At 44.3% G+C, this 24086-nt stretch overlaps 1 protein-coding gene across 1 annotated transcript in view; it reads right to left on the minus strand.

Moving 5' to 3' along the window:
• Positions 1–4891: 4891 nt before the first annotated feature.
• Positions 4892–24086, minus strand: part of LOC124001151 (prostaglandin E2 receptor EP2 subtype-like) — a 44437-nt gene continuing 25242 nt past the window's right edge. Inside the window, exon 2 of the mRNA XM_046307748.1 lies at positions 4892–7364. Coding sequence (XP_046163704.1) covers positions 7071–7364 — 294 coding nt within the window. The 3' untranslated portion in view covers positions 4892–7070. The remainder of the gene's footprint in view (positions 7365–24086) is intronic.

The raw sequence follows: 24086 nt of genomic DNA on the forward strand, positions 1-24086 counted from the left end.
GTAGCGTACGTATAGGTATGTACGGCAGGACCAAATCAGAGAGGTAGGTAGGAGCAAGCCCATGTAATGCTTTGTAGGTTAGCAGTAAAACCTTGAAATCAGCCCTTGCTTTGACAGGAAGCCAGTGTAGAGAGGCTAGCACTGGAGTAATATGATCAAATTTTTTGGTTCTAGTCAGGATTCTAGCAGCCGTATTTAGCACTAACTGAAGTTTATTTAGTGCTTTATCCGGGTAGCCGGAAAATAGAGCATTGCAGTAGTCTAACCTAGAAGTGACAAAAGCATGGATTAATTTTTCTGCATCATTTTTGGACAGAAAGTTTCTGATTTTTGCAATGTTACGTAGATGGAAAAAAGCTGTCCTCGAAATGGTCTTGATATGTTCTTCAAAAAGAGAGATCAGGGTCCAGAGTAACGCCGAGGTCCTTCACAGTTTTATTTGAGACGACTGTACAACCATTAAGATTAATTGTCAGATTCAACAGAAGATCTCTTTGTTTCTTGGGACCTAGAACAAGCATCTCTGTTTTGTCCGAGTTTAATAGTAGAAAGTTTGCAGCCATCCACTTCCTTATGTCTGAAACACATGCTTCTAGCGAGGGCAATTTTGGTGCTTCACCATGTTTCATTGAAATGTACAGCTGTGTGTCATCCGCATAGCAGTGAAAGTTTACATTATGTTTTCGAATAACATCCCCAAGAGGTAAAATATATAGTGAAAACAATAGTGGTCCTAAAACAGAACCTTGAGGAACACCGAAATGTACAGTTGATTTGTCAGAGGACAAACCATTCACAGAGACAAACTGATATCTTTCCGACAGATAAGACCTAAACCAGGCCAGAACATGTCCGTGTAGACCAATTTGGGTTTCCAATCTCTCCAAAAGAATGTGGTGATCGATGGTATCAAAAGCAGCACTAAGGTCTAGGAGCACGAGGACAGATGCAGAGCCTCGGTCCGATGCCATCAAAATGTCATTTACCACCTTCACAAGTGCCGTCTCAGTGCTATGATGGGGTCTAAAACCAGACTGAAGCATTTCGTATACATTGTTTGTCTTCAGGAAGGCAGTGAGTTGCTGCGCAACAGCCTTCTCTAAAATCTTTGAGAGGAATGGAAGATTCGATATAGGCCGATAGTTTTTTATATTTTCTGGGTCAAGGTTTGGCTTTTTCAAGAGAGGCTTTATTACTGCCACTTTTAGTGAGTTTGGTACACATCCAGTGGATAGAGAGCCGTTTATTATGTTCAACATAGGAGGGCCAAGCACAGGAAGCAGCTCTTTCAGTAGTTTAGTTGGAATAGGGTCCAGTATACAGCTTGAAGGTTTAGAGGCCATGATTATTTTCATCATTGTGTCAAGAGATATAGTACTAAAACACTTGAGCGTCTCTCTTGATCCTAGGTCCTGGCAGAGTTGTGCAGACTCAGGACAACTGAGGTTTGGAGGAATACGCAGGTTTAAAGAGGAGTCCGTAATTTGCTTTCTAATAATCATAATCTTTTCCTCAAAGAAGTTCATGAATTTATCACTGCTAAAGTGCAAGTCATCCTCTCTTGGGGAATGCTGCTTTTTAGTTAGCTTTGCCACAGTATCAAAAAGGAATTTCGGATTGTTCTTATTTTCCTCAATTAAGTTAGAAAAATAGGACGATCGAGCAGCAGTAAGGGCTCTTCGGTACTGCACGGTACCATCCTTCCAAGCTAGTCGGAAGACTTCCAGTTTGGTGTGGCGCCATTTCCGTTCCAATTTTCTGGAAGCTTGCTTCAGAGCTCGGGTATTTTCTGTGTACCATGGAGCTAGTTTCTTATGAGACATTTTTTTAGTTTTTAGGGGTGCAACTGCATCTAGGGTATTGCGCAAGGTTAAATTGAGATCCTCAGTTAGGTGGTTAACGGATTTTTGTCCTCTGGCGTCCTTGGGTAGGCAGAGGGAGTCTGGAAGGGCATCAAGGAATCTTTGTGTTGTCTGTGAATTTATAGCACGACTTTTGATGTTCCTTGGTTGGGGTCTGAGCAGATTATTTGTTGCAATTGCAAACGTAATAAAATGGTGGTCTGATAGTCCAGGATTATGAGGAAAAACATTAAGATCCACAACATTTATTCCATGGGACAAAACTAGGTCCAGCGTATGACTGTGAGAGTGAGTGGGTCCAGAGACATGTTGGACAAAACCCACTGAGTCGATGATGGCTCCAAAAGCCTTTTGGAGTGGGTCTGTGGACTTTTCCATGTGAATATTAAAGTCACCAAAGATTAGAATATTATCTGCAATGACTACAAGGTCTGATAGGAATTCAGGGAACTCAGTGAGAAACGCTGTATATGGCCCAGGAGGCCTGTAAACAGTAGCTATAAAAAGTGATTGAGTAGGCTGCATAGATTTCATGACTAGAAGCTCAAAAGACGAAAACGTCATTTTTTTTTTTTGTAAATTGAAATTTGCTATCGTAAATGTTAGCAACACCTCCGCCTTTGCGGGATGCACGGGGATATGGTCACTAGTGTAGCCAGGAGGTGAGGCCTCATTTAACACAGTAAATTCATCAGGCTTAAGCCATGTTTCAGTCAGGCCAATCACATCAAGATTATGATCAGTGATTAGTTCATTGACTATAATTGCCTTTGAAGTAAGGGATCTAACATTAAGTAGCCCTATTTTGAGATGTGAGGTATCATGATCTCTTTCAGTAATGACAGGAATGGAGGTGGTCTTTATCCTAGTGAGATTGCTAAGGCGAACACCGCCATGTTTAGTTTTGCCCAACCCAGGTCGAGGCACAGACACGGTCTCAATGGTGATAGCTGAGCTGACTACACTAACTATGCTAGTGGCAGACTCCACTATGCTGGCAGGCTGGCTAATAGCCTGCTGCCTGGCCTGCACCCTATTTCATTGTGGAGCTAGAGGAGTTAGAGCCCTGTCTATGTTGGCAGATAAGATGAGAGCACCCCTCCAGCTAGGATGGAGTCCGTCACTCCTCAGCAGGTCAGGCTTGGTCCTGTTTGTGGGCGAGTCCCAGAAAGAGGGCCAATTATCTACAAATTCTATCTTTTGGGAGGGGCAGAAAACAGTTTTCAACCAGCGATTGAGTTGTGAGACTCTGCTGTAGAGCTCATCACTCCCCCTAACTGGGAGGGGGCCAGAGACAATTACTCGATGCCGACACATCTTTCTAGCTGATATGCACGCAGAAGCTATGTTGCGCTTGGTGATCTCTGACTGTTTCATCCTAACATCGTTGGTGCCGACGTGGATAACAATATCTCTATACTCTCTACACTCGCCAGTTTTAGCTTTAGCCAGCACCATCTTCAGATTAGCCTTAACGTCGGTAGCCCTGCCCCCGGGTAAACAGTGTATGATCGCTGGATGATTCGCTTTAAGTCTAATACTGCGGGTAATGGAGTCGCCAATGACTAGAGTTTTCAATTTGTCAGAGCTAATGGTGGGAAGCTTCGGCGTCTCAGACCCCGTAACGGGAGGAGTAGAGACCAGAGAAGACTCGGCCTCTGACACCGACCCGCTGCTTAATGGGGAGAACCGGTTGAAAGTTTCTGTCTGCTGAATGAGCGACACCGGTTGAGCGTTCCTACAGCATTTCCTTCCAGAAACCGTGAGAAAGTTGTCCGGCTGCGGGGACTGTGCCAGGGGATTTATACTACTATCTGTACTTACTGGTGGCACAGACGCTGTTTCATCCTTTCCTACACTGAAATTACCCTTGCCTAACGATTGCGTCTGAAGCTGGGCTTGCAGTACAGCTATCCTCGCCGTAAGGCGAGCACAGCGGCTGCAATTAGAAGGCATCATGTTAATGTTACTACTTAGCTTCGGCTGTTGGAGGTCCTGACGAATCGTGTCCAGATAAAGCGTCCGGAGTGAAAAAGTCGAGGAAAAAATAAATATATGAACGGTAATTAAAAAGTGAAACCCGTAAAGTTGTCAGGTAGCAAAATAGCTAAAAATAGGAGAAGCATTCTGTCTCCTAGAGATGAACGTACAGCGAAGGACCTTGTGAAGATGCTGGAGGAAACAGGTACAAAATTATCTATATCCACAGTAAAACGAGTCCTATATCAACATAACCTGAAAGGCCACACAGCAAGGAAGAATCCCCTGCTCCAAGACTGCCATAAAAAAAGCAAGACTATGGTTTGCAACTGCACATTGGGACAAAACTGTACTTTTTGGAGAAATTTCCTCTGGTCCAATGGAACAAAAATAGAACTGTTTGGCCATCGTTATGTCTGGAGGAAAAAGGGGGAGGCTTGCAAGCCGAAGAACACCATCCTGACCGTGAAGCACGGGGGTGGCAGCATCATGTTGTGGGGGTGATTTGCTGCAGGAGGGACTGATGGACTTCACAAAATAGATGGCATCATGAGGAATTAAAATTATGTGGATATATTGAAGCAACATCTGAAGACATCAGTCAGGAAGTTATAGGTTGGTCGCATTTGGGTCTTCCAAATGGACAATGACCCCAAGCACACTTTCAAAGTTGTGGCAAAATGGCTAAAGGACAACAACGTCAAGGTATTGGAGTTGCCATCAAAAAGCCCTGACCCTATCGAACATTTGTGGGCAGAACTGAAAAAGCGTGTGTGAGCAAGGAGGCCTACAAACCTGATTCAGTTACACCATCTCTGTCAGGAGGAATGGGCCAAAAATTCCCCCAATATATTGTGGGAAGCTTGTGGAAGGCTACCCGAAACATTTGACCCAAGTTAAACAATTTAAAGACAATGCTACCAAATACTAATTGAGTACAGTATACCTAAACTTCTGACCCACTTAGAATGTGATGAAAGAAATGAAAGCTGAAATAAATCATTCTCTACTATTATTCTGACATTTAATATTCTTAAAATAAAGTGGTGATCCTAACTGACCTAAGACAGGGAATGTTTACTAGGATTAAATGTCAGGTATTGTGAAAAACTGAGTTTGTATGTATATTTGGCTAAGGTGTATGTAAACTTCCGACTTCAACTTTAGAGGTAGGATTTCTTGCTGTTATCATGTTTTTTTCAGTGCCATCTCTTTGACATCAGCTAGGTTTCCATCCAATTGGCGACAGATTTTCATGCAAATAATCTAAAATCCATATGAAAACAACATGCCCATTTTCCCACCAGAGAGTTGTTTCCATCAAATTGACATGTTACAGATAAAACATTGTGTGTATTCCCATGTCCCGAATAAAAGGTTAAATGGGTTTCCATCACATTTTCTACTGATGGTCTTGTCACAAAAAAGTTGCGTTTTATAGCGAATGTGTCCACTCTGGTCTTGGCACGTGCACACTAGCTAATAGCTCGCACTGGCAGATGCAGTGCGGCTATAGCCTAAATTATGACATTATTATGGACAAAATAGCAAGATTATTTTTATTTGTCAAACGACAGCCAAGCATGAATCATCATGTCACCAGAATAAGACCCTAGATATGTATTGGAAATGAAAAAAGCGTTTCCACCGCCATTTCATGCATAATAAATGTTACAGACACAAAAAAATCCCATATTGTCTGGCATATTGTATGTGGACATTTGAAATGTTTACCAACAAATTTTCTTTTTCCATCAGGCCTGTCGTGACATTTTTTATACGACATTTTACTTTCGTCACATAAAAAGGTTTACTGACACACACAAACGAACAACACATTTACAACTGTGCACTGAACATTCATGAGTACCTTGTCACCAAGTACACTAACACATCAATGAGATCTGAGGGCTGGGACACATAATAAATACTCAAGCTGTCCTTTCAACTGGCCTACCTGGTTAAATAAAGATGAAATAAAATAAAACACTGAGGTACCTCATAAGGGTACAGACGAAACCTCCTCTCATAGCACAATTCTCATAACATAACCACATTAATATGTTTGATAAAAAATGTAAATGTTACAAAAAGAAATGTCACTCTCGAGCTATTACCCTTTGACCGTTTGAGGTGAGTACCCAGTGGGGTGACAGGGGAAAGGTCAACGGGTCATAGCTGCAGGGAGAGGGGACAGTGTATGTGTGTGTCAGACCTGGGCTCAAATACATATATTTGATTATTTGTTATTTTCTGTGTACCGTATTTTAGTACTTTTTACTCACATACAGTATAAATACCGTACTAGTATTTGAATGTGTCCCGAATCAACTACTTCTACTATAAATAGCCTACATTTTGAAAGTATTTCCAACTACATTATTTCAAATACCAAACAGACCTGGTTGAAATGCATGGTAGTATTTAAATATTTATTTACGAAATACATGCAAATACTTTCCAAGGTTATTTCCAAATACATTCCAATATTAAACTACTTGTGTTTTCAGAATAAAATTACACAAATGCTTACATCCAAATGGATTTGAAATACCCTAAATAGTATTTGAACATAGGTTTGGAGTGTGTGAATCTTGCTTGGATTACATGATAATCTGATAACAATTCCCTTTTCTGATAACAATTCCCAAAACCACAAGGATTCCATTTGATGGCTGAAGGAACATCTCAACAGAAAGAATTCATGTAAACTTCCCTGGAAGTCCCAGGGTGTAGTAACAGGGCACGGTGGAAACAATGCATGCATCTGGAGCATGATCAACTCACATAGAATAAACAGTCCTTATCTGATTTAGTTCCTTCAGTGATGTGAATCCTGGTTTGCTGTCCTTGTAGTGGCCTCTGATCTGAGAGTCCAGGCTGTAAAAACAAATAATGGGTAGTACTTTTAAGAACGTGACCCTGTACTGCAACTCCATTCTCCTCAGAGTTGGAGTCTAACTGCCCGTCAAATGTCTGTTGCTGGCCTCCGGAGGCTTCCAAAATGAGCCTCAGAGCTTGTTCCAAAACAAGCAAGCAGCAGCCTACGTTTGCAGGAATGTGTAGGTTGCCGTTCCACTTGTCCAGAAGTTGCCCCTAAGTAGCTACACACACACCCCACATCCTTGCAATATAATCAAACCACTAGGCAGGCAGCACATTTGGGCAGTGGCTTCTCCCTTCAGAGACAACATACAAGGCCCCAATTAGGTCCAGTACATCAAAGGGTCAAACCATATGCGTGGACATCGGAGAGTGGGTGAACTCGGAGACAGCACTGGGATGGCACAGCTCCAGCTGGGCATGCGTCTGCTTCCCCAGGGAGGACTTGAAGAAAGACTCCCTGGACCGCAGGAGGGGCGTCTTACACAGGGCTCCCCAGAAGAAGCGCAGCACTGATGGGCTGAGGAAGATGAACACCCAGGGGTCCACGATGGAGTTGGTTGAGAGAAAGAGGAGGGCGATGAGGTCCATCTTGTGGCTCTCCTTCCTCTGCCCCGTGGAGTTGATATAAACACGGATCTAAGATACAAGAGAGGAAGAGAATACACTGAATAACGAGTCCTGATCAAATGACTTACTGAGGAATCCCACCGCTGCCATCTACATCCAAAACAAAGGTAATGTGGTTTGGTAAGAAGAATGCCCCTCTCCCCACCTGTGTGATTACTACCTTTGCGGGTTTAGAGCTTGAGGTAGTCATCTCATATAAGCACTTGGGAGTACGGCTAGACAGTACACTGTTCTTCTCTCAGCACATATCAAAGTTGCAGGCTAAGGTTAAATTTAGACCTGGATTCGTAATCTCTCCTCTTTCACCCCAGCTGCCAAACTAACCCTGATTCATATGACCATCCTACCCATGCTAGATTACGGAGATGTAATTCATAGATCAGTAGGTAAGGTTGCTCTCGAGCAGCTAGATGTTCTTTACCATTCAGCCATCAGATTTGCCACCAATGTTCCTTATAGGACACATCACTGTACTCCTCTGTAAAACTGGTCATCTCTGTATATGTGTCGCAAGACCCACTGGTTGATGCTTATTTATAAAACCCTCTTAAACCTCACTACCCCCTATCTGAGATACCTACTGCAGCCCTCATCCTCCACATACAACACCCGTTCTGCCAGTCACATTCTGGTAAAGGTCCCCAAAGCACACACATCCCTGGGTTGCTCCTCTTTTCAGTTCGCTGCAGCTAGAGACTGGAATGAGCTACAAAAAACACTCAAACTGGACAGTTTTATCTCCATCTCTTCATTCAAAGACTCAATCATGGACACTCTTACTGACAGTTGTCTGATTCGCGTGATGTATTGTCTTTACCTTCTTGCATTTGTGCTGTTGTCTGTCCCCAAAAGGTTTTGAACCATGTTTTGTTGCTACCATGTTGTCATGTGGTGTTGCGACCAAGCTGTGTTTTCATGTGTTGCTGCCATGCTGTTGTTGTTGTCTTTGGTCTCTTTATGTAGGGTTGTGGTGTCTCTCTTGTTATGATGTGTGTTTTGTCCTAGATTTTTAATCCCAGCCCCTATCCCCGCAGGAGGCCTTTTAACCTTTAGACCGTGTGTGTGTGTGTGTGTGTGTGTGTGTGTGTGTGTGTGTGTGTGTGTGTGTGTGTGTGTGTGTGTGTGTGTGTGTGTGTGTGTGTGTGTGTGTGTGTGTGTGTGTGTGTGTGTGTGTGTGTATATAATAAAAATGTACAACATAAATGAATTAATAACCCTTTGAGCGTGGTGAAGTTATTATTTACACTTTGGATGGTGTATCAATACAACCAGTCACTACAAAGATACAAGCCTCCTTCCTAACTCAGTTGCCAAAGATGATAGAAACCGTTCAGGGATTTCACCACAAGGCCAATAGTGACTTTAAAACAGTTACTGGGTTTAATGGCTGCGATAAGAGAAAATAGAATTGTATCAAGTCTGCCCAAATGTGCTGAATTGGTCAAGTGATAGCTTTTTAAGTCCATAAATATAGAGAACATACAAAAATGATATGGTAATACAAAGGTAAGTTTACACACTCCTAGGGTAGTCTAGTGGTTAGAGCGTTGGACTAGTAACCGGAAGGTTGCAAGTTTGAACCCCTGAGCTGACAAGGTACAAATCTGTCATTCTGCCCCTGAACAGGCAGTTAACCCACTGTTCCTAGGCTGTCATTGAAAATACGAATTTGTTCTTAACTTACTTGCCTAGTTAAATAAAGGTAAAACAAAATAAATAAATATACTAACTTTCACACATCTAGATGTCCAGATGGGGTGGCTGTGGAGCCAGAGACAGCAGGGGTTCAAACTGTAGAACCCAGTTCTTATATTTGATTTAAAAAATAGATTTTATCATACAAAACTATGCTACATTTGATCTCTGGGACCCTCAGGATGACGAATCGGAGCAAAATTACTGAAGTATATTTACCTTCAGAGGTCAATGTATCAAACCAGTTGCCGTGAGAAAAATGTTGTTGTTGTGCACTCTCCTCAAACAATAGCATGGTATTTATTCACTGTAATAGCTATTGTAAATTGGACAGTGCAGTTAGATTAACAATAATTAAAGCTTTCTGCCCATATAAGACATGTATATGTCTATGTCCTGGAAAGTTTGCTGTTACTTACAACGTCATACTAATCACATTAGTGCGCACGTTAGCTCAACCGTCACGGTATGGCGACATGTTAAATCGTCTTGAGAATCTATAGCAAGAAAATGGCAGTAGCAAAATCTACAGTAGCAATGATCAACAACCAACTTCAGAGCTTGAAGAATTAAAAAAATAAAATTACATTTTGAATTCAGGCTGTAACAACAAATTGTAGAATAAGTCAAGTTTCTGAAGGCACTGTAGCTATTCCACATGCTAAATGGCACAGAGCCGAAAAGGTATTTGCGGGAATGAAACAAGATTTTGTAAGGTACAAATTTCCACCTTATAACAGTTGCAATTTTCTAAATTGAAGTCAAATAAAGTATATTATTTTTGGAGAAAATTACATCAATTTCCCTCTTATGTAATTCCACAATAATGATCGGAAAATGTAACCAACCATCTCACAGGTTTTTATTACTCTTGGTATTAGTGAAAGAGTGGAGATGCACATTCCTCGACCGAGCACACACACACAAACTGTATGCTGCTAAGCTGTGTGTACTGTTGGGGTTTCCCGGTGTGACTCAAGAGTGCTGTGTCCAGTAAAAGTGAAAGTACTCTAGACTCTTTCGGGCCAATTTCCTGAAACATCTATCATTACGACAATATCCTGTGGGTGGAACTAGCAGTGTGAACAACCCTGAGTAGAGTGGAAAAACACCACAGCCATGCCTGTAGATTACACACATTACAATGGGGCAACATAATGAGCTGAACTCTTGTGTGAATTGTTGACACAGAGTTATTTCGTGTTTTAAATGCATTCTCGTATCAGTCTGCATTATGCAAATGCAGTAACGGCTTTATAAGTACCTCCAGATGAACACTTTGTGTTGAACTTCTCCAAGACTCTTTCTCAATAGTCTTCCCTTGTGTCCTTTCTCCATGCCCTCTCAGAACACATTGGAGAAGAACACCCATGGTTCCTCCCTTCTGACCTCCTTCAATGCATTTTGAGTAGGAAGCCATGAGATAGTACTTGAGAAATCGAGCAAAGATCATTGAGAAATAGCTTACATGTAAATTTGGTATTTCCCTCCCTCCCCCAACCGAGCTGCCATTTTGTTTGCCAATAATCAGGCTGTTAGGGAACACCACCTTAATCCCAGGGTTTAATACTAAATAAAAATATTTCAGGGAGCTCCTTTAAAGTCTCTACTAATTATGTTTGTCAGAACCCTATGTGCCCTCGATCTGGAACAAACTGTCTGGATTGTGTAATTATTGATTAGTTATAGAGAACACTTTGGGCAGATATTGAGGAGACATGCAGAAACCTGTATTCTCAGACAGTGTCTTATTTGCAACAGCGAAACGCTGCTTAATTATTAATAATTTCATCGGTGCCTGAGGGCACAGTAACGAGGGAAAGTCGAGCAAGCAGTGCTCACAGGCAGGATCCGGTTTCATCGACAGCAGACAGACGTAGAGGAAAGGCGCCAATCCCACAGGGGGAGGGGGGGGGGGTCTGACTGTTTGCATTACCATAGAGTGCCCTATATTGCCTATAAGACTACCTCTGAGTGACAAGCTAGACATTAACCAAAAAGTGGGAAATAAGTTTTTAAAAAGCCTAAGATTCTCATTTATCCTCTTTTACCACCTTCAACGTATTGGTTGTTATCAATAAGTGTGACAATAGGGTGTCCGAACTAAATGGTATGTTTGAAATGGAAGAAATTATGACGTCATTGATGACAACCTATACAAGTTGCGTGGTTAACAAGCATACTTTTATGTGGGATCCTATGTTTTGCCTGATAAGCCAGGCCAATGTTCCGCTTGATATATGTACGGGGGTTGGAGCGTCATTGGGCATCCATGTGTTTGTGTCTAGGGCTGTTTTTGCTTTGTACATTCCCTAGGGGCAGGCACCTTGTCAATTTAGCAGTAGAGCATTTCTTGGTAACAAGACTATTTAATAAATCGATGCATCTCTTCCGTCATATGAAGCAGGGGTGGTTGAGATGGAAACTTGGTCCCACTGTTAGTTCACTGGCCTCTATGTGACCCTGATGAAGCTTGAATTGAAGATGAGCATTCTAGATAGTATCTTCATTGATGTTGTGCATTCATAGGTATAATGCATTATGATATGGTAATAATGTATTCACTTGTAATAATGTATGACCCCATCGGCCATGTTTGAATACCCTCACTTACATTCTAAATAGTACCAAAAATATAGTTTTATATTATGAGAAATTTAGCAGGCTTTAAATGCCAGACTATTTTATGGGGTTAATCAAGTAGAATTGGCTGCATAGTATGTGGGATGATTAGTACACAGTATGTCGTTTTAGTTAGCAAAGTAAGGCAAGACAGATTTAGGAAACACCAATAATAAAAAAAGTACAAAGTCATTTTTTTTTACAAAAGTGTTTAGGTTTTGTGAGGGACTGGTGGGTGACATTTGATTTCCTGCCTACATGATGCATAAGGTGACCTACTAGAGGAAACCATTCTGCCCACTGTCACGTTCTGTCCCTCGTTCGTATGTGTTTTCCTTGTTTTAGTGTTGGTCGGGACGTGAGCTGGGTGGGCATTCTATGTTGTGTGTCTGGTTTGTCTATTTCTATGTTTGGCCTGATATGGTTCTCAATCAGAGGCAGGTGTTAGTCATTGACTCTGATTGGGAACCATATTTAGGTAGCCTGTTTTGTGTTGGGTTTTGTGGGTGATTGTTCCTGTCTCTGTGTTTTGCACCAGATAGGGCTGTTTTTGGTTTTCCACATTCATTGTTTTGTAGTGTTCATGTTTATCCGTTTTTTGATTAAACATGAGTCAATATAACCACGCTGCGTTTTGGTCCTCCTCTACTTCACCACAGGAAAACCCTGACACCCACCTCATTGCTGTCTACTTAATTTCTCTCCTATTAAAGTGCATTTCAATACACTTCTTCATGTAAGTGTTGAACTACATAGACTTGTGTAATGTGTTTATCATAGCACAACTGGGTCCCTATAGGAATAGCGTAAGTTGGTGAAGAAACTGACATGAAGAGCACATGTTCAACTTAATAATAAAAACATGTTTTCCCCATCTCAAGGAGGTTAAATAAAAAAAATACAATAGTAAGTTAAATCTAATCAAATTTCACATGTGCTGAATACAACCTTACAGTGAAATGCTTACTTACTGTCATGCTGGTGAATGAGGACCCAAAAGCGACTTGGCGAAAACAGAGTATTTAATCCAGAATAAACTTTACAAAACAAAAAGCATAATACTACACGTAAAGACGAGAACAGACTGGAGACTTGATCGAGAACTGCAGGTTGCCTCGGGAAGGCACTTGAACCTAGCAGACTCAGACACCTGCTCACCACGCAGCATCTGAGGGAAACACGACACGACAGGGCAAAACATAGACACAGCACGGTGAATTATAAATGAGGATCCGACAGGGCAGGTACGGGAAACAAGGAGAGAAATAGGGACTCTAATCAGGGAAAAGGATCGGGAACAGGTGTGGGAAGACTAAATGATGATTAGGGGAATAGGAACAGCTGGGAGCAGGAACGGAACGATAGAGAGAAGAGAGAGCGAGAGAGTGAGAGAGGGAGGGGGGAGAGAGAGGGATAGAAAGAGGGAAAGAACCTAATAAGACCAGCAGAGGGAAACTAATAGAATGGGAAGCACAGGGACAAGACATGATAATAAATGACAAAACATGACAGTACCCCCCACTCACCGAGCGCCTCCTGGCGCACTCGAGGAGGAATCCTGGCGGCAACGGAGGAAATCATCAATGAGTGAACGGTCCAGCACGTCCCGAGACGGAACCCAACTCCTCTCCTCAGGACCGTAACCCTCCCAATCCACTAAGTATTGGTGACCCCGTCCCCGAGAACGCATGTCCATGATCTTATGTACCTTGTAAATAGGTGCGCTCTCGACAAGGACGGGAGGGGGAGGGAAGACGAACGGGGGTGCGAAGAAAGGGCTTAACACAGGAGACATGGAAGACAGGATGGACGCGACGAAGATGTCGCGGAAGAAGCAGTCGCACAGCGACAGGATTGACGACCTGGGAGACACGGAACGGACCAATGAACCGCGGAGTCAACTTACGAGAAGCTGTCGTAAGAGGAAGGTTGCGAGTGGAAAGCCACACTCTCTGGCCGCAACAATACCTAGGACTCTTAATCCTGCGTTTATTGGCGGCTCTCACAGTCTGTGCCCTGTAGCGGCAAAGTGCAGACCTCACCCTCCTCCAGGTGCGCTCACAACGTTGGACAAACGCTTGAGCGGAGGGAACGCTGGACTCGGCAAGCTGGGAAGAGAATAGAGGAGGCTGGTAACCCAGACTACTCTGAAACGGAGATAACCCGGTAGCAGACGAAGGAAGCGAGTTGTGAGCGTATTCTGCCCAGGGGAGCTGTTCTGCCCAAGACGCAGGGTTTCTGAAAGAAAGGCTGCGTAGTATGCGACCAATCGTCTGATTGGCCCTCTCTGCTTGACCGTTAGACTGGGGATGAAACCCGGAAGAGAGACTGACGGACGCACCAATCAAACGACAGAACTCCCTCCAAAACTGTGACGTGAATTGCGGGCCTCTGTCTGAAACGGCGTCTAACGGGAGGCCATGAATTCTGAACACATTCTCGATAATGATTTGTGCCGTCTCCTTAGCGGAAGGAAGTTTAGCGAGGGGAATGAAATGTGCCGCCTTAGAGAACCTATCGACAACCGTAAGAATCACAGTCTTCCCCGCAGACAAAGGCAGACCGGTAATGAAGTCTAGGGCGATGTGAGACCATGGTCGAGAAGGAATGGGAGCGGTCTGAGACGACCGGCAGGAGGAGAGTTACCCGACTTAGTCTGCGCGCAGTCCGAACAAGCAGCCACGAAACGGCGCGTGTCACGCTCCTGAGTCGGCCACCAAAATCGCTGGCGAATAGACGCAAGAGTGCCTCGAACACCGGGATGACCAGCTAACTTGGCAGAGTGAGCCCACTGAAGAACAGCCAGACGAGTGGAAACAGGAACGAAAAGGAGGTTACTAGGACAAGCGCGCGGCGACGCAGTGTGCGTGAGTGCTTGCTTAACCTGTCTTTCAATTCCCCAGACTGTCAACCCGACAACACGCCCATAAGGAAGAATCCCCTCGGGATCAGTAGAAGCCACAGAAGAACTAAACAGACGGGATAAGGCATCAGGCTTGGTGTTCTTGCTACCCGGACGGTAAGAAATCACAAACTCGAAACGAGCGAAAAACAACGCCCAACGAGCTTGACGGGCATTAAGTCGTTTGGCAGAACGGATGTACTCAAGGTTCTTATGGTCTGTCCAAACGACAAAAGGAACGGTCGCCCCCTCCAACCACTGTCGCCATTCGCCTAGGGCTAAGCGGATGGCGAGCAGTTCACGGTTACCCACATCATAGTTGCGCTCAGATGGCGACAGGCGATGAGAAAAATAAGCGCAAGGATGAACCTTATCGTCAGACTGGAAGCGCTGGGATAGAATGGCTCCCACGCCTACCTCTGAAGCGTCAACCTCGACAATGAATTGTCTAGTGACGTCAGGAGTAACGAGGATAGGAGCGGACGTAAAACGTTTTTTTTAGAAGATCAAAAGCTCCCTGGGCGGAACCGGACCACTTAAAACACGTCTTGACAGAAGTAAGAGCTGTGAGAGGGGCAGCAACTTGACCGAAATTACGAATGAAACGCCGATAGAAATTAGCGAAACCTAAAAAGCGCTGCAACTCGACACGTGACCTTGGAACGGGCCAATCACTGACAGCTTGGACCTTAGCGGAATCCATCTGAATGCCTTCAGCGGAAATAACGGAACCGAGAAAAGTAACGGAGGAGACATGAAAAGAGCACTTCTCAGCCTTTACGTAGAGACAATTCTCTAAAAGGCGCTGTAGAACACGTCGAACGTGCTGAACATGAATCTCGAGTGACGGTGAAAAAATCAGGATATCGTCAAGATAGACAAAAACAAAGATGTTCAGCATGTCTCTCAGAACATCATTAACTAATGCCTGAAAAACAGCTGGCGCATTGGCGAGACCAAACGGCAGAACCCGGTACTCAAAATGCCCTAACAGAGTGTTAAACGCCGTTTTCCACTCGTCCCCCTCTCTGATGCGCACAAGATGGTAAGCGTTACGAAGGTCCAACTTAGTAAAGCACCTGGCTCCCTGCAGAATCTCGAAGGCTGATGACATAAGGGGAAGCGGATAACGATTCTTAACCGTTATGTCATTCAGCCCTCGATAATCCACGCAGGGGCGCAGAGTACCGTCCTTCTTCTTAACAAAAAAGAACCCCGCCCCGGCCGGAGAGGAAGAAGGCACTATGGTACCGGCGTCAAGAGACACAGATAAATAATCCTCGAGAGCCTTACGTTCGGGAGCCGACAGAGAGTATAGTCTACCCCGAGGAGGAGTGGTCCCCGGAAGGAGATCAATACTACAATCATACGACCGGTGAGGAGGAAGGGAGTTGGCTCGGGACCGACTGAAGACCGTGCGCAGATCATGATATTCCTCCGGCACTCCTGTCAAATCGCCAGGTTCCTCCTGAGAAGTGGGGACAGAAGAAATGGGAGGGATGGCAGACATTAAGCACTTCACATGACAAGATACGTTCCAGGATAGGATAGAATTACAAGACCAATTAATAGAAGGATTATGACATACTAGCCAGGGATGACCCAAAACAACAGGTGTGAAAGGTGAACGAAAAATCAAAAAAGAAATAGTCTCACTGTGGTTACCAGATACTGTGAGAGTTAAAGGTAGTGTCTCAAATCTGATACTGGGAAGATGACTACCATCTAAGGCAAACATGGGCGTAGGCTTGTCTAACGGTCTGAAAGGAATGTTATGTTTCCGAACCCATGCTTCGTCCATGAAACAACCCTCAGCCCCAGAGTCAATCAAGGCACTGCATGTAGCACCCGAACCGGTCCAGCGTAGATGGACCGACATAGTAGTACAAGATCTAGATGAAGAGACCTGAGTAGTAGCGCTCACCAGTAGCCCTCCGCTTACTGATGGGCTCTGGCCTCTTACTGGACATGAATTAACAAAATGTCCATCAAATCCGCAATAGAGGCACAGGCGGTTGGTGATCCTCCGTTCCCTCTCCTTAGTCGAGATGCGAATCCCTCCCAGCTGCATGGGCTCAGTCTCAGAGCCAGAGGAGGGAGATGGTTGCGATGCGGAGCAGGGAAACACCGTTGATGCGAGCTCTCTTCCACGAGCCTGGTGACGAAGATCTACCCGTCGTTCTATGCGGATGGCGAGAGCAATCAAAGAGTCCACACTGGAAGGAACCTCCCGAGAGAGAATCTCATCTTTGACCACTGTGTGGAGTCCCTCCAGAAAACGAGCGAGCAGCGCCGGCTCGTTCCAGTCACTAGAGGCAGCAAGAGTACGAAACTCTATAGAGTAATCCGTTATGGATCGATCACCTTGGCATAGGGAAGCCAGGACCCTAGAAGCCTCCCCACCAAAAACTGAACGGTCAAAAACCCGAATCATCTCCTCTTTAAAGTTCTGGTAATTGTTAGAACAATCAGCCCTTGCCTCCCAGATAGCTGTGCCCCACTCTCGGGCCCGGCCAGTAAGGAGTGAAATGACGTAAGCAACCCGAGCTCTCTCTCTAGAGTATGTGTTGGGTTGGAGAGAGAACACAATCTCACACTGGGTGAGAAAGGAGCGGCACTCAGTGGGCTGCCCGGAGTAGCAAGGTGGGTTATTAACCCTAGGTTCTGGAGGCTCGGCAGGCCAGGAAGTAACAGGTGGCACGAGACGAAGACTCTGGAACTGTCCAGAGAGGTCAGAAACCTGAGCGGCCAGGCTCTCCACGGCATGGCGAGCAGCAGACAATTCCTGCTCGTGTCTGCCGAGCATGGCTCCTTGGATCTCGACGGCAGTGTTACGAGCGTCTGTAGTCGCTGGGTCCATTCCTCGGTCGGATCCTTCTGTCATGCTGGTGAATGAGGACCCAAAAGCGACTTGGCGAAAACAGAGTATTTAATCCAGAATAAACTTTACAAAACAAAAAGCATAATACTACACGTAAAGACGAGAACAGACTGGAGACTTGATCGAGAACTGCAGGTTGCCTCGGGAAGGCACTTGAACCTAGCAGACTCAGACACCTGCTCACCACGCAGCATCTGAGGGAAACACGACACGACAGGGCAAAACATAGACACAGCACGGTGAATTATAAATGAGGATCCGACAGGGCAGGTACGGGAAACAAGGAGAGAAATAGGGACTCTAATCAGGGAAAAGGATCGGGAACAGGTGTGGGAAGACTAAATGATGATTAGGGGAATAGGAACAGCTGGGAGCAGGAACGGAACGATAGAGAGAAGAGAGAGCGAGAGAGTGAGAGAGGGAGGGGGAGAGAGAGGGATAGAAAGAGGGAAAGAACCTAATAAGACCAGCAGAGGGAAACTAATAGAATGGGAAGCACAGGGACAAGACATGATAATAAATGACAAAACATGACACTTACAACCCCTTAACCAACAAATATACTTTAATAGGAGAGAAATTAAGTAGACAGCAATGAGGTGGGTGGAGTGGTATCCTCTAGTAGGTTAACTTAGGAATAGGCCCCTTTTTTCTCAATTTCATGTCTGAATGATGTGCCCAAAGTAAACTGCCTGTAGCTCAGGCCCTGAAGCCAGGATATGCATATAATTGGTACCATTGGAAAGAAAACACTTTTTGTAGTGTTTGTAGAAATGTTAAAATAATGTAGGAGAATAACACAATAGATATGGTAGGAGAAAATCCAAAGAAAAACCAACCAGAATTGAGAGAGACCACCCTCTTAGAAATGCAAGAGAAAGGTCATATTGTAAATTAGATGCAATTCCTATGGCTTCCATAGGGTGTCAGCAGTCTATGTTCAAAGTTGTAGGCTTGTAACTTCAAACACGAATAAGAAATAACAGTTTTAGTAGAAGGACACAATCTTGGAAATGTGTGTTTGAGCACGTCATGAAAAAATTACGCACCTGCTAAAATCGGCTTCCTATTGAACATACTTTTTTCCGAAATAAATATTATATTTTGATTACATTTTAGGATATCTGAGGAGTAAATAGAAACATATTTTGACTGGTTGAAACAAAGTTTAGGGGTATATTTTCAGATTCCTTTAACGGCAAGTTGAACGAGTGGATTACTCAAATCAATGGCGCCAACTAAACAGAAGGATTTTATCTGATAAAACGACACTACATGTTATAGCTGGGACCCTTTGGATGACAAATCAGAGGAAGATTTTCAAAAAGTAAGTGAATATTTAATCGTTATATGTGAATGTATGAAACCTGTGCCGGTGGAAAATATTTAGTTAAGTAATTTAAAATAAAAGAAACAGAAAAAAGTAACAAATAATTAAACAGCAGCAGTAAAATAATAATAGCAAGGCTATTACAGGGGGTACCGGTACCGGAGTCCATGTGCGGTTGCATCGGTTGGTCGAGGTAATATGTACATGTAGGTAGAGTTAAAGTGACTATGCATAGATAATAAATAGAGAGTAGTAGCAGCGTAAAAGAGAGGTCTGGGTAGACCTTTGATTAGCTGTTCAGGAGTCTTATGGCTTGGGAGTAGAAGCTATTAAGAAGCCTTTTGGACCTAGACTTGGTGCTCAGGTAGAAGAGAACAGTTCATGACTAGGGTGGCTGGACTCTTTGACAATTTTTAGGGCCTTCCTCTGACACCGCCTGGTATAGAGTTCCTGGATGAAAGGAAGCTTGGTCCCCGTGATGAAATTGGCCGTATGCACTTCCCTCTGTAGTCCCTTGTGGTCGGAGGCCGAGCTGCTGCCATACCAGGCAGTGATGCAACCAGGATGCTCTCGATGGTGCAGGTGTAGAACCATTTGAGGATCTGAGGACGATGTCAAATGTTTTTTGTCTCTTGAGGGGGAATAGGCTTTGTAGTGCTCTCTTCACGACTTTCTTAGTGTATTTGGACCATGTTAGTTGAGAATGGGGTTGTGCATGTGCTTGATCATGTTGAGGGAGAAGTTGTTGTCCTTGCACCACACAGCCACATCTCTCACCTCCTCCCTATAGGCTGTCTTATCATTGTTGGTGATCAGGCCAACGACTGTTGTGTCAACGGCAAACTTGACGATGGTGTTGGAGTCGTGCCTGGCCATGCAGTCATGAGTGAACAGGGAGTACAGGAGAGGACTGAGCATGCATCCCTGGGGGTCCCCCGTGTTGAGGATCAGCGTGGCGGATGTGTTGTTACCTACCTTTATCACCTTGGGGCGGCCCGTCAGGAAGTCCAGGATCCAGTTGCAAAGGGAGGTGGTTAGTCCCAGGGTCCTTAGCTTAGTGATGAGCTTTGAGGGCACTATGGTGTTGAACCCTGAGCTGTAGTCAATGAATAGCATTCTCACATAGGTGTTCCTTTTGTCCAGGTGGGAAAGGGCAGTGTGGAGTGCAATAGAGACTGCATCATCTGTGGATCTGTTGGAGCAGTATGCAAATTGGAGTGGGTCTAGGGTTTCTGGGATAATGGTCTCATGACCAGCAATTCAAAGCACTTAATGTCTACAGACATGAGTGCTATGAGTCGGTAGTCATTTAGGCAGATTACCTTCATGTTCTTGGGCACACGGACTATGGTGGTCTGCTTGAAACATGTTGGTAATACAGACAGGTTGAAAATGTCAGTAAAGACACTTGCCAGTTGGTCAGCACATGCTCAGAGTACACGTCCTGGTAATCTGTCTGGCCTTGCGGCCTTGTGAATATTGACCTGTATAAAGGTCTTACTCACATTGGCTACGGATAACATTAATGCTGAAACTAAGGAATAGATAGATAGAGGAGGCAATCAATAAAGTGATGGAGTCCAGGTGAGTACAATGAAGCGGTAATGCGCGTAATGATGGTGACAGGTGTGCGTATGATGGGCAGCCTGGCGCCCTCAAGCGCCAGAGAGGGAGAGTGGGAGCAGGCGTGACAGTACCCTCCCCCCTCTAGGGGCACCACCCGGCGTCCCACCTCAGCGAGTCTGACAGAGGCGAGCAGAGGCGTGGGAGCCTGATGAGCCGGCTGAGGCATGACGTGGGATGGGAGCCTGCCGAGCCAACCGAGGCAAGAAAAGCTCTCGAACCAGCTAAGGTATGGAAGCCTGACGAGCCAGCTGAGGCATCCCCGGTTCCTTTGGCAGCGGCACCAGAAACCGACACACCAACCAAAACAAAAAACTCCCTGATTCCAATATTGGTGTCAGCATTCTGTGAGGACAGACGCTGGGAGACGAGAAGCAAGTACAGGGAGTGAATATTTAATAAATAACACATTAAACAAAACACGGACAGCGTCTGGACAAAGGAAACATAATGACATTAATGCTGAAACGGGATCAAACTGGGGAATAGACAGATATAGAGGAGGCAATCAATAAAGTGATGAGTCCAGGTAAGTCCAATGAAGCGCTGCGTAATGGTGGTGACTGGTGTGCGTAAAGATGGGCAGCCTGGTGCCCTTGAGCCCTAGAGAGCGGGAGCAGGCGTGACACATTAACTCTTTAGAACCCATTGTGGCAGTCAACAACCTTTCTTTAAATTACTATAGCGGCAGGGATTGGCCTTGTTTTCCGAACAATAATATCTGTCAAAACTTGGGGAATAGCTCTAAGATTAGCAAGTCCTGTCATGTCATGATAACTTTGTTGGTATAGGTGAGCTCATCATTGGTGGAGCTCGAATGATTGCGCTCTGTCTCATCTAAATAGTTTCAGTGTTCAGCTGTATATAGTCAGCTAACTCATATGGAAATGGCCTGCTGCTAACAAGCTAGTTCGTCTGTCAGACAAGAAAAGCTGTATGTAGTGGTAAATTTGAGCTGCGCTCACGAAACGTCACCTCAGCTGTCACACAGACAAACAGCTAACTAGCCACCGAAATGAAGGCCGGAGTAATTTGTGTTTTCTGTCGTGTTTAGGTTATGGTTTGTCATGTTTGCTAGGTGCAAATATTCAAAGGCTATATATTGCCTCGTTTTCATATTATTTGACAGTGTAGCTGTCGTGTTAGGGTAGATGCCCATGAAGTGGAGCTCATATGATGAGTTGGATATATGTTTACATAGCCAGCTGACAAGTTGGGGGAATTGGAAGGTGTGTAACTGTATCACACAATTTATTATGGAAACCCCTAATTAGGAAGAGTGTCAATGGTTGATTAAAAGACAGGAAGGGAGACAGACAGTGTGAGAGAGCAAGATTATGTGTTATTTGTTGATCCTCTCCTCTCCCTCTGTTCCTCTAAGTCAGTGAAAGCAAATGAAAGGCTATGGAGAGTAAGGGCTCAGGAGCAGAAGGCAGGGAGGATGAGGAGTTAGAGATGATTGGAGGGATAGAGATGTGGAGTGAGGAGGGGAGCGAGAGGAGAGTGGAGGGAGAGGAACATGGAGAGAAAGAGAGGGGGTACACCCAAGAGAGGAGCCTACATTTCCATGCACTGTGTCTGCCCCAAGTCCCACCATTCACCCTTGTACCATACTGCCTGGGCCTGAAGTGACAGTGGCAGGGGTTTTGAAGTTGTTTTTAAAAATGGTAGGAACTTACACTATATCTGCTCGTCGAAAATTTCATTCTAAAATCATGGGCATTTAAAAAAAAATATATTTCACCTTTATTTAACCAGGTAGGCCAGTTGAGAAAAAGTTCTCATTTACAACTGCGACCTGGCCAAGATAAAGCAAAGCGACACAAACATTATTATTATTATTCCCCGCAAACCCTACCACCGATCCCCTAATTTGAGTAAACTAATAAACACTTCTGCTTTTACCTTCAATTTACACATCCTATACACATTTTATAGACACAGTCTACTTTACAATAGTTCTCTCTTGTTTGTTCTTAGTCCTTCCTCTATTTCTGATGTCCATCCAATTTGATTTCTATTTGTAACTGTGCTATTTCCCAAAAGTTCCGAACCTATATACACATTTAACAGATCCCGTATGTTTTACATTGTTTATCTTGTTATCATTGCCTGTATCCGCTACGGAGCCGCAGTCAAACGACCACCCCTCATCACTGTCAAACGCTCCCTAAAACACTTCTGTGAGCAGGCCTTTCTAAATCGACCTGGCCCGGGTATCCTGGAAGGACATTGACCTCATCCGTCAGTTGAGGATGCCTGGTCATTTTTTTAAAGTAACTTCCTCACCATTTTAGATAAGCATGCTCCGTTCAAAAAATGCGGAACTAACTTATTGAGAAAAACTGAAACATGCTGTTTTTTCTACCTTTTTCACAAGTAATGCATCTATGCTTCAATGATGTAATTAAAAAGATGATTGATTATGCTCTGTTAAGAACTCTTTATTTTTAAAAATATTTTTTATATATATTGACTTTCTGCTCTGACGACGAGCTCAAGTCTGAAGGAGACGACACCTGCGAGGGCAAAAAAAACATGCCCTGTTAAGAACTCTTTTTATTTTGTAAAAATATTTTTTATATTATATTTTTTTATATTTTGAGAAAAGGCTATATATTAGAACTATTGGATGCCTTAAGAAGCGTTTGGGAAACCGGGACCAGGTATCCAGTTTCCTCCTCTTCTTCCTCCTCCTCCTTTTTCGATGTAACAGTAATCTTAACCATAAGCATATAAAAATAAGACTTTAAAAAAATTAACCCAGGATCAGCGTTTTGGGGCAACTTCGACCAAGTTGAAAAGAGGGGTCGTCTCCAAGGTGTCTCAGAGCAGCAATTTCTAAACATGCAAAAGAGCGACAGTTTAACTGTGTAACGCTGCATGATACAAATCATTAAAATCGAGACAGAAAATATTTACACAAGAAGCAATCTAATATCACCCTTGGTTCACTCCAGACCTGACTGCCCTCGACCAGCACAAAAACATCCTGTGGCGGACTGCAATAGCATCGAACAGTCCCCGCGATATGCAACTTTTCAGGGAAGTCAGGAACCAATACACGCAGTCAGTCAGGAAAGCTAAGGCCAGCTTCTTCAGGCAGAAGTTTGCATCCTGTAGCTCCAACTCCAAAAAGTTCTGGGACACTGTGAAGTCCATGGAGAACAAGAGCACCTCCTCCCAGCTGCCCACTGCACTGAGGCTAGGTAACACGGTCACCACCGATAAATCCATGATTATCGAAAACTTCAACAAGCATTTCTCAACGGCTGGCCATGCCTTCCGCCTGGCTACTCCAACCTCGGCCAACAGCTCCGCCCCCCCGCAGCTACTCGCCCAAGCCTCTCTAGGTTCTCCTTTACCCAAATCCAGATAGCAGATGTTCTGAAAGAGCTGCAAAACCTGGACCCGTACAAATCAGCTGGGATTGACAATCTGGACCCTCTATTTCTGAAACTATCCGCCGCCATTGTCACAACACCTATTACCAGCCTGTTCAACCTCTCTTTCATATCGTCTGAGATCCCCAAGGACTGGAAAGCTGCCGCAGTCATCCCCCTCTTCAAAGGGGGAGACACCCTGGACCCAAACTGTTACAGACCTATATCCATCCTGCCCTGCCTATCTAAGGTCTTTGAAAGCCAAGTCAACCAACAGGTCACTGACCATCTCGAA

The sequence above is a fragment of the Oncorhynchus gorbuscha genome, linkage group LG17 (assembly GCF_021184085.1).
Source record: "Oncorhynchus gorbuscha isolate QuinsamMale2020 ecotype Even-year linkage group LG17, OgorEven_v1.0, whole genome shotgun sequence".
Lineage (NCBI taxonomy): Eukaryota > Metazoa > Chordata > Actinopteri > Salmoniformes > Salmonidae > Oncorhynchus > Oncorhynchus gorbuscha.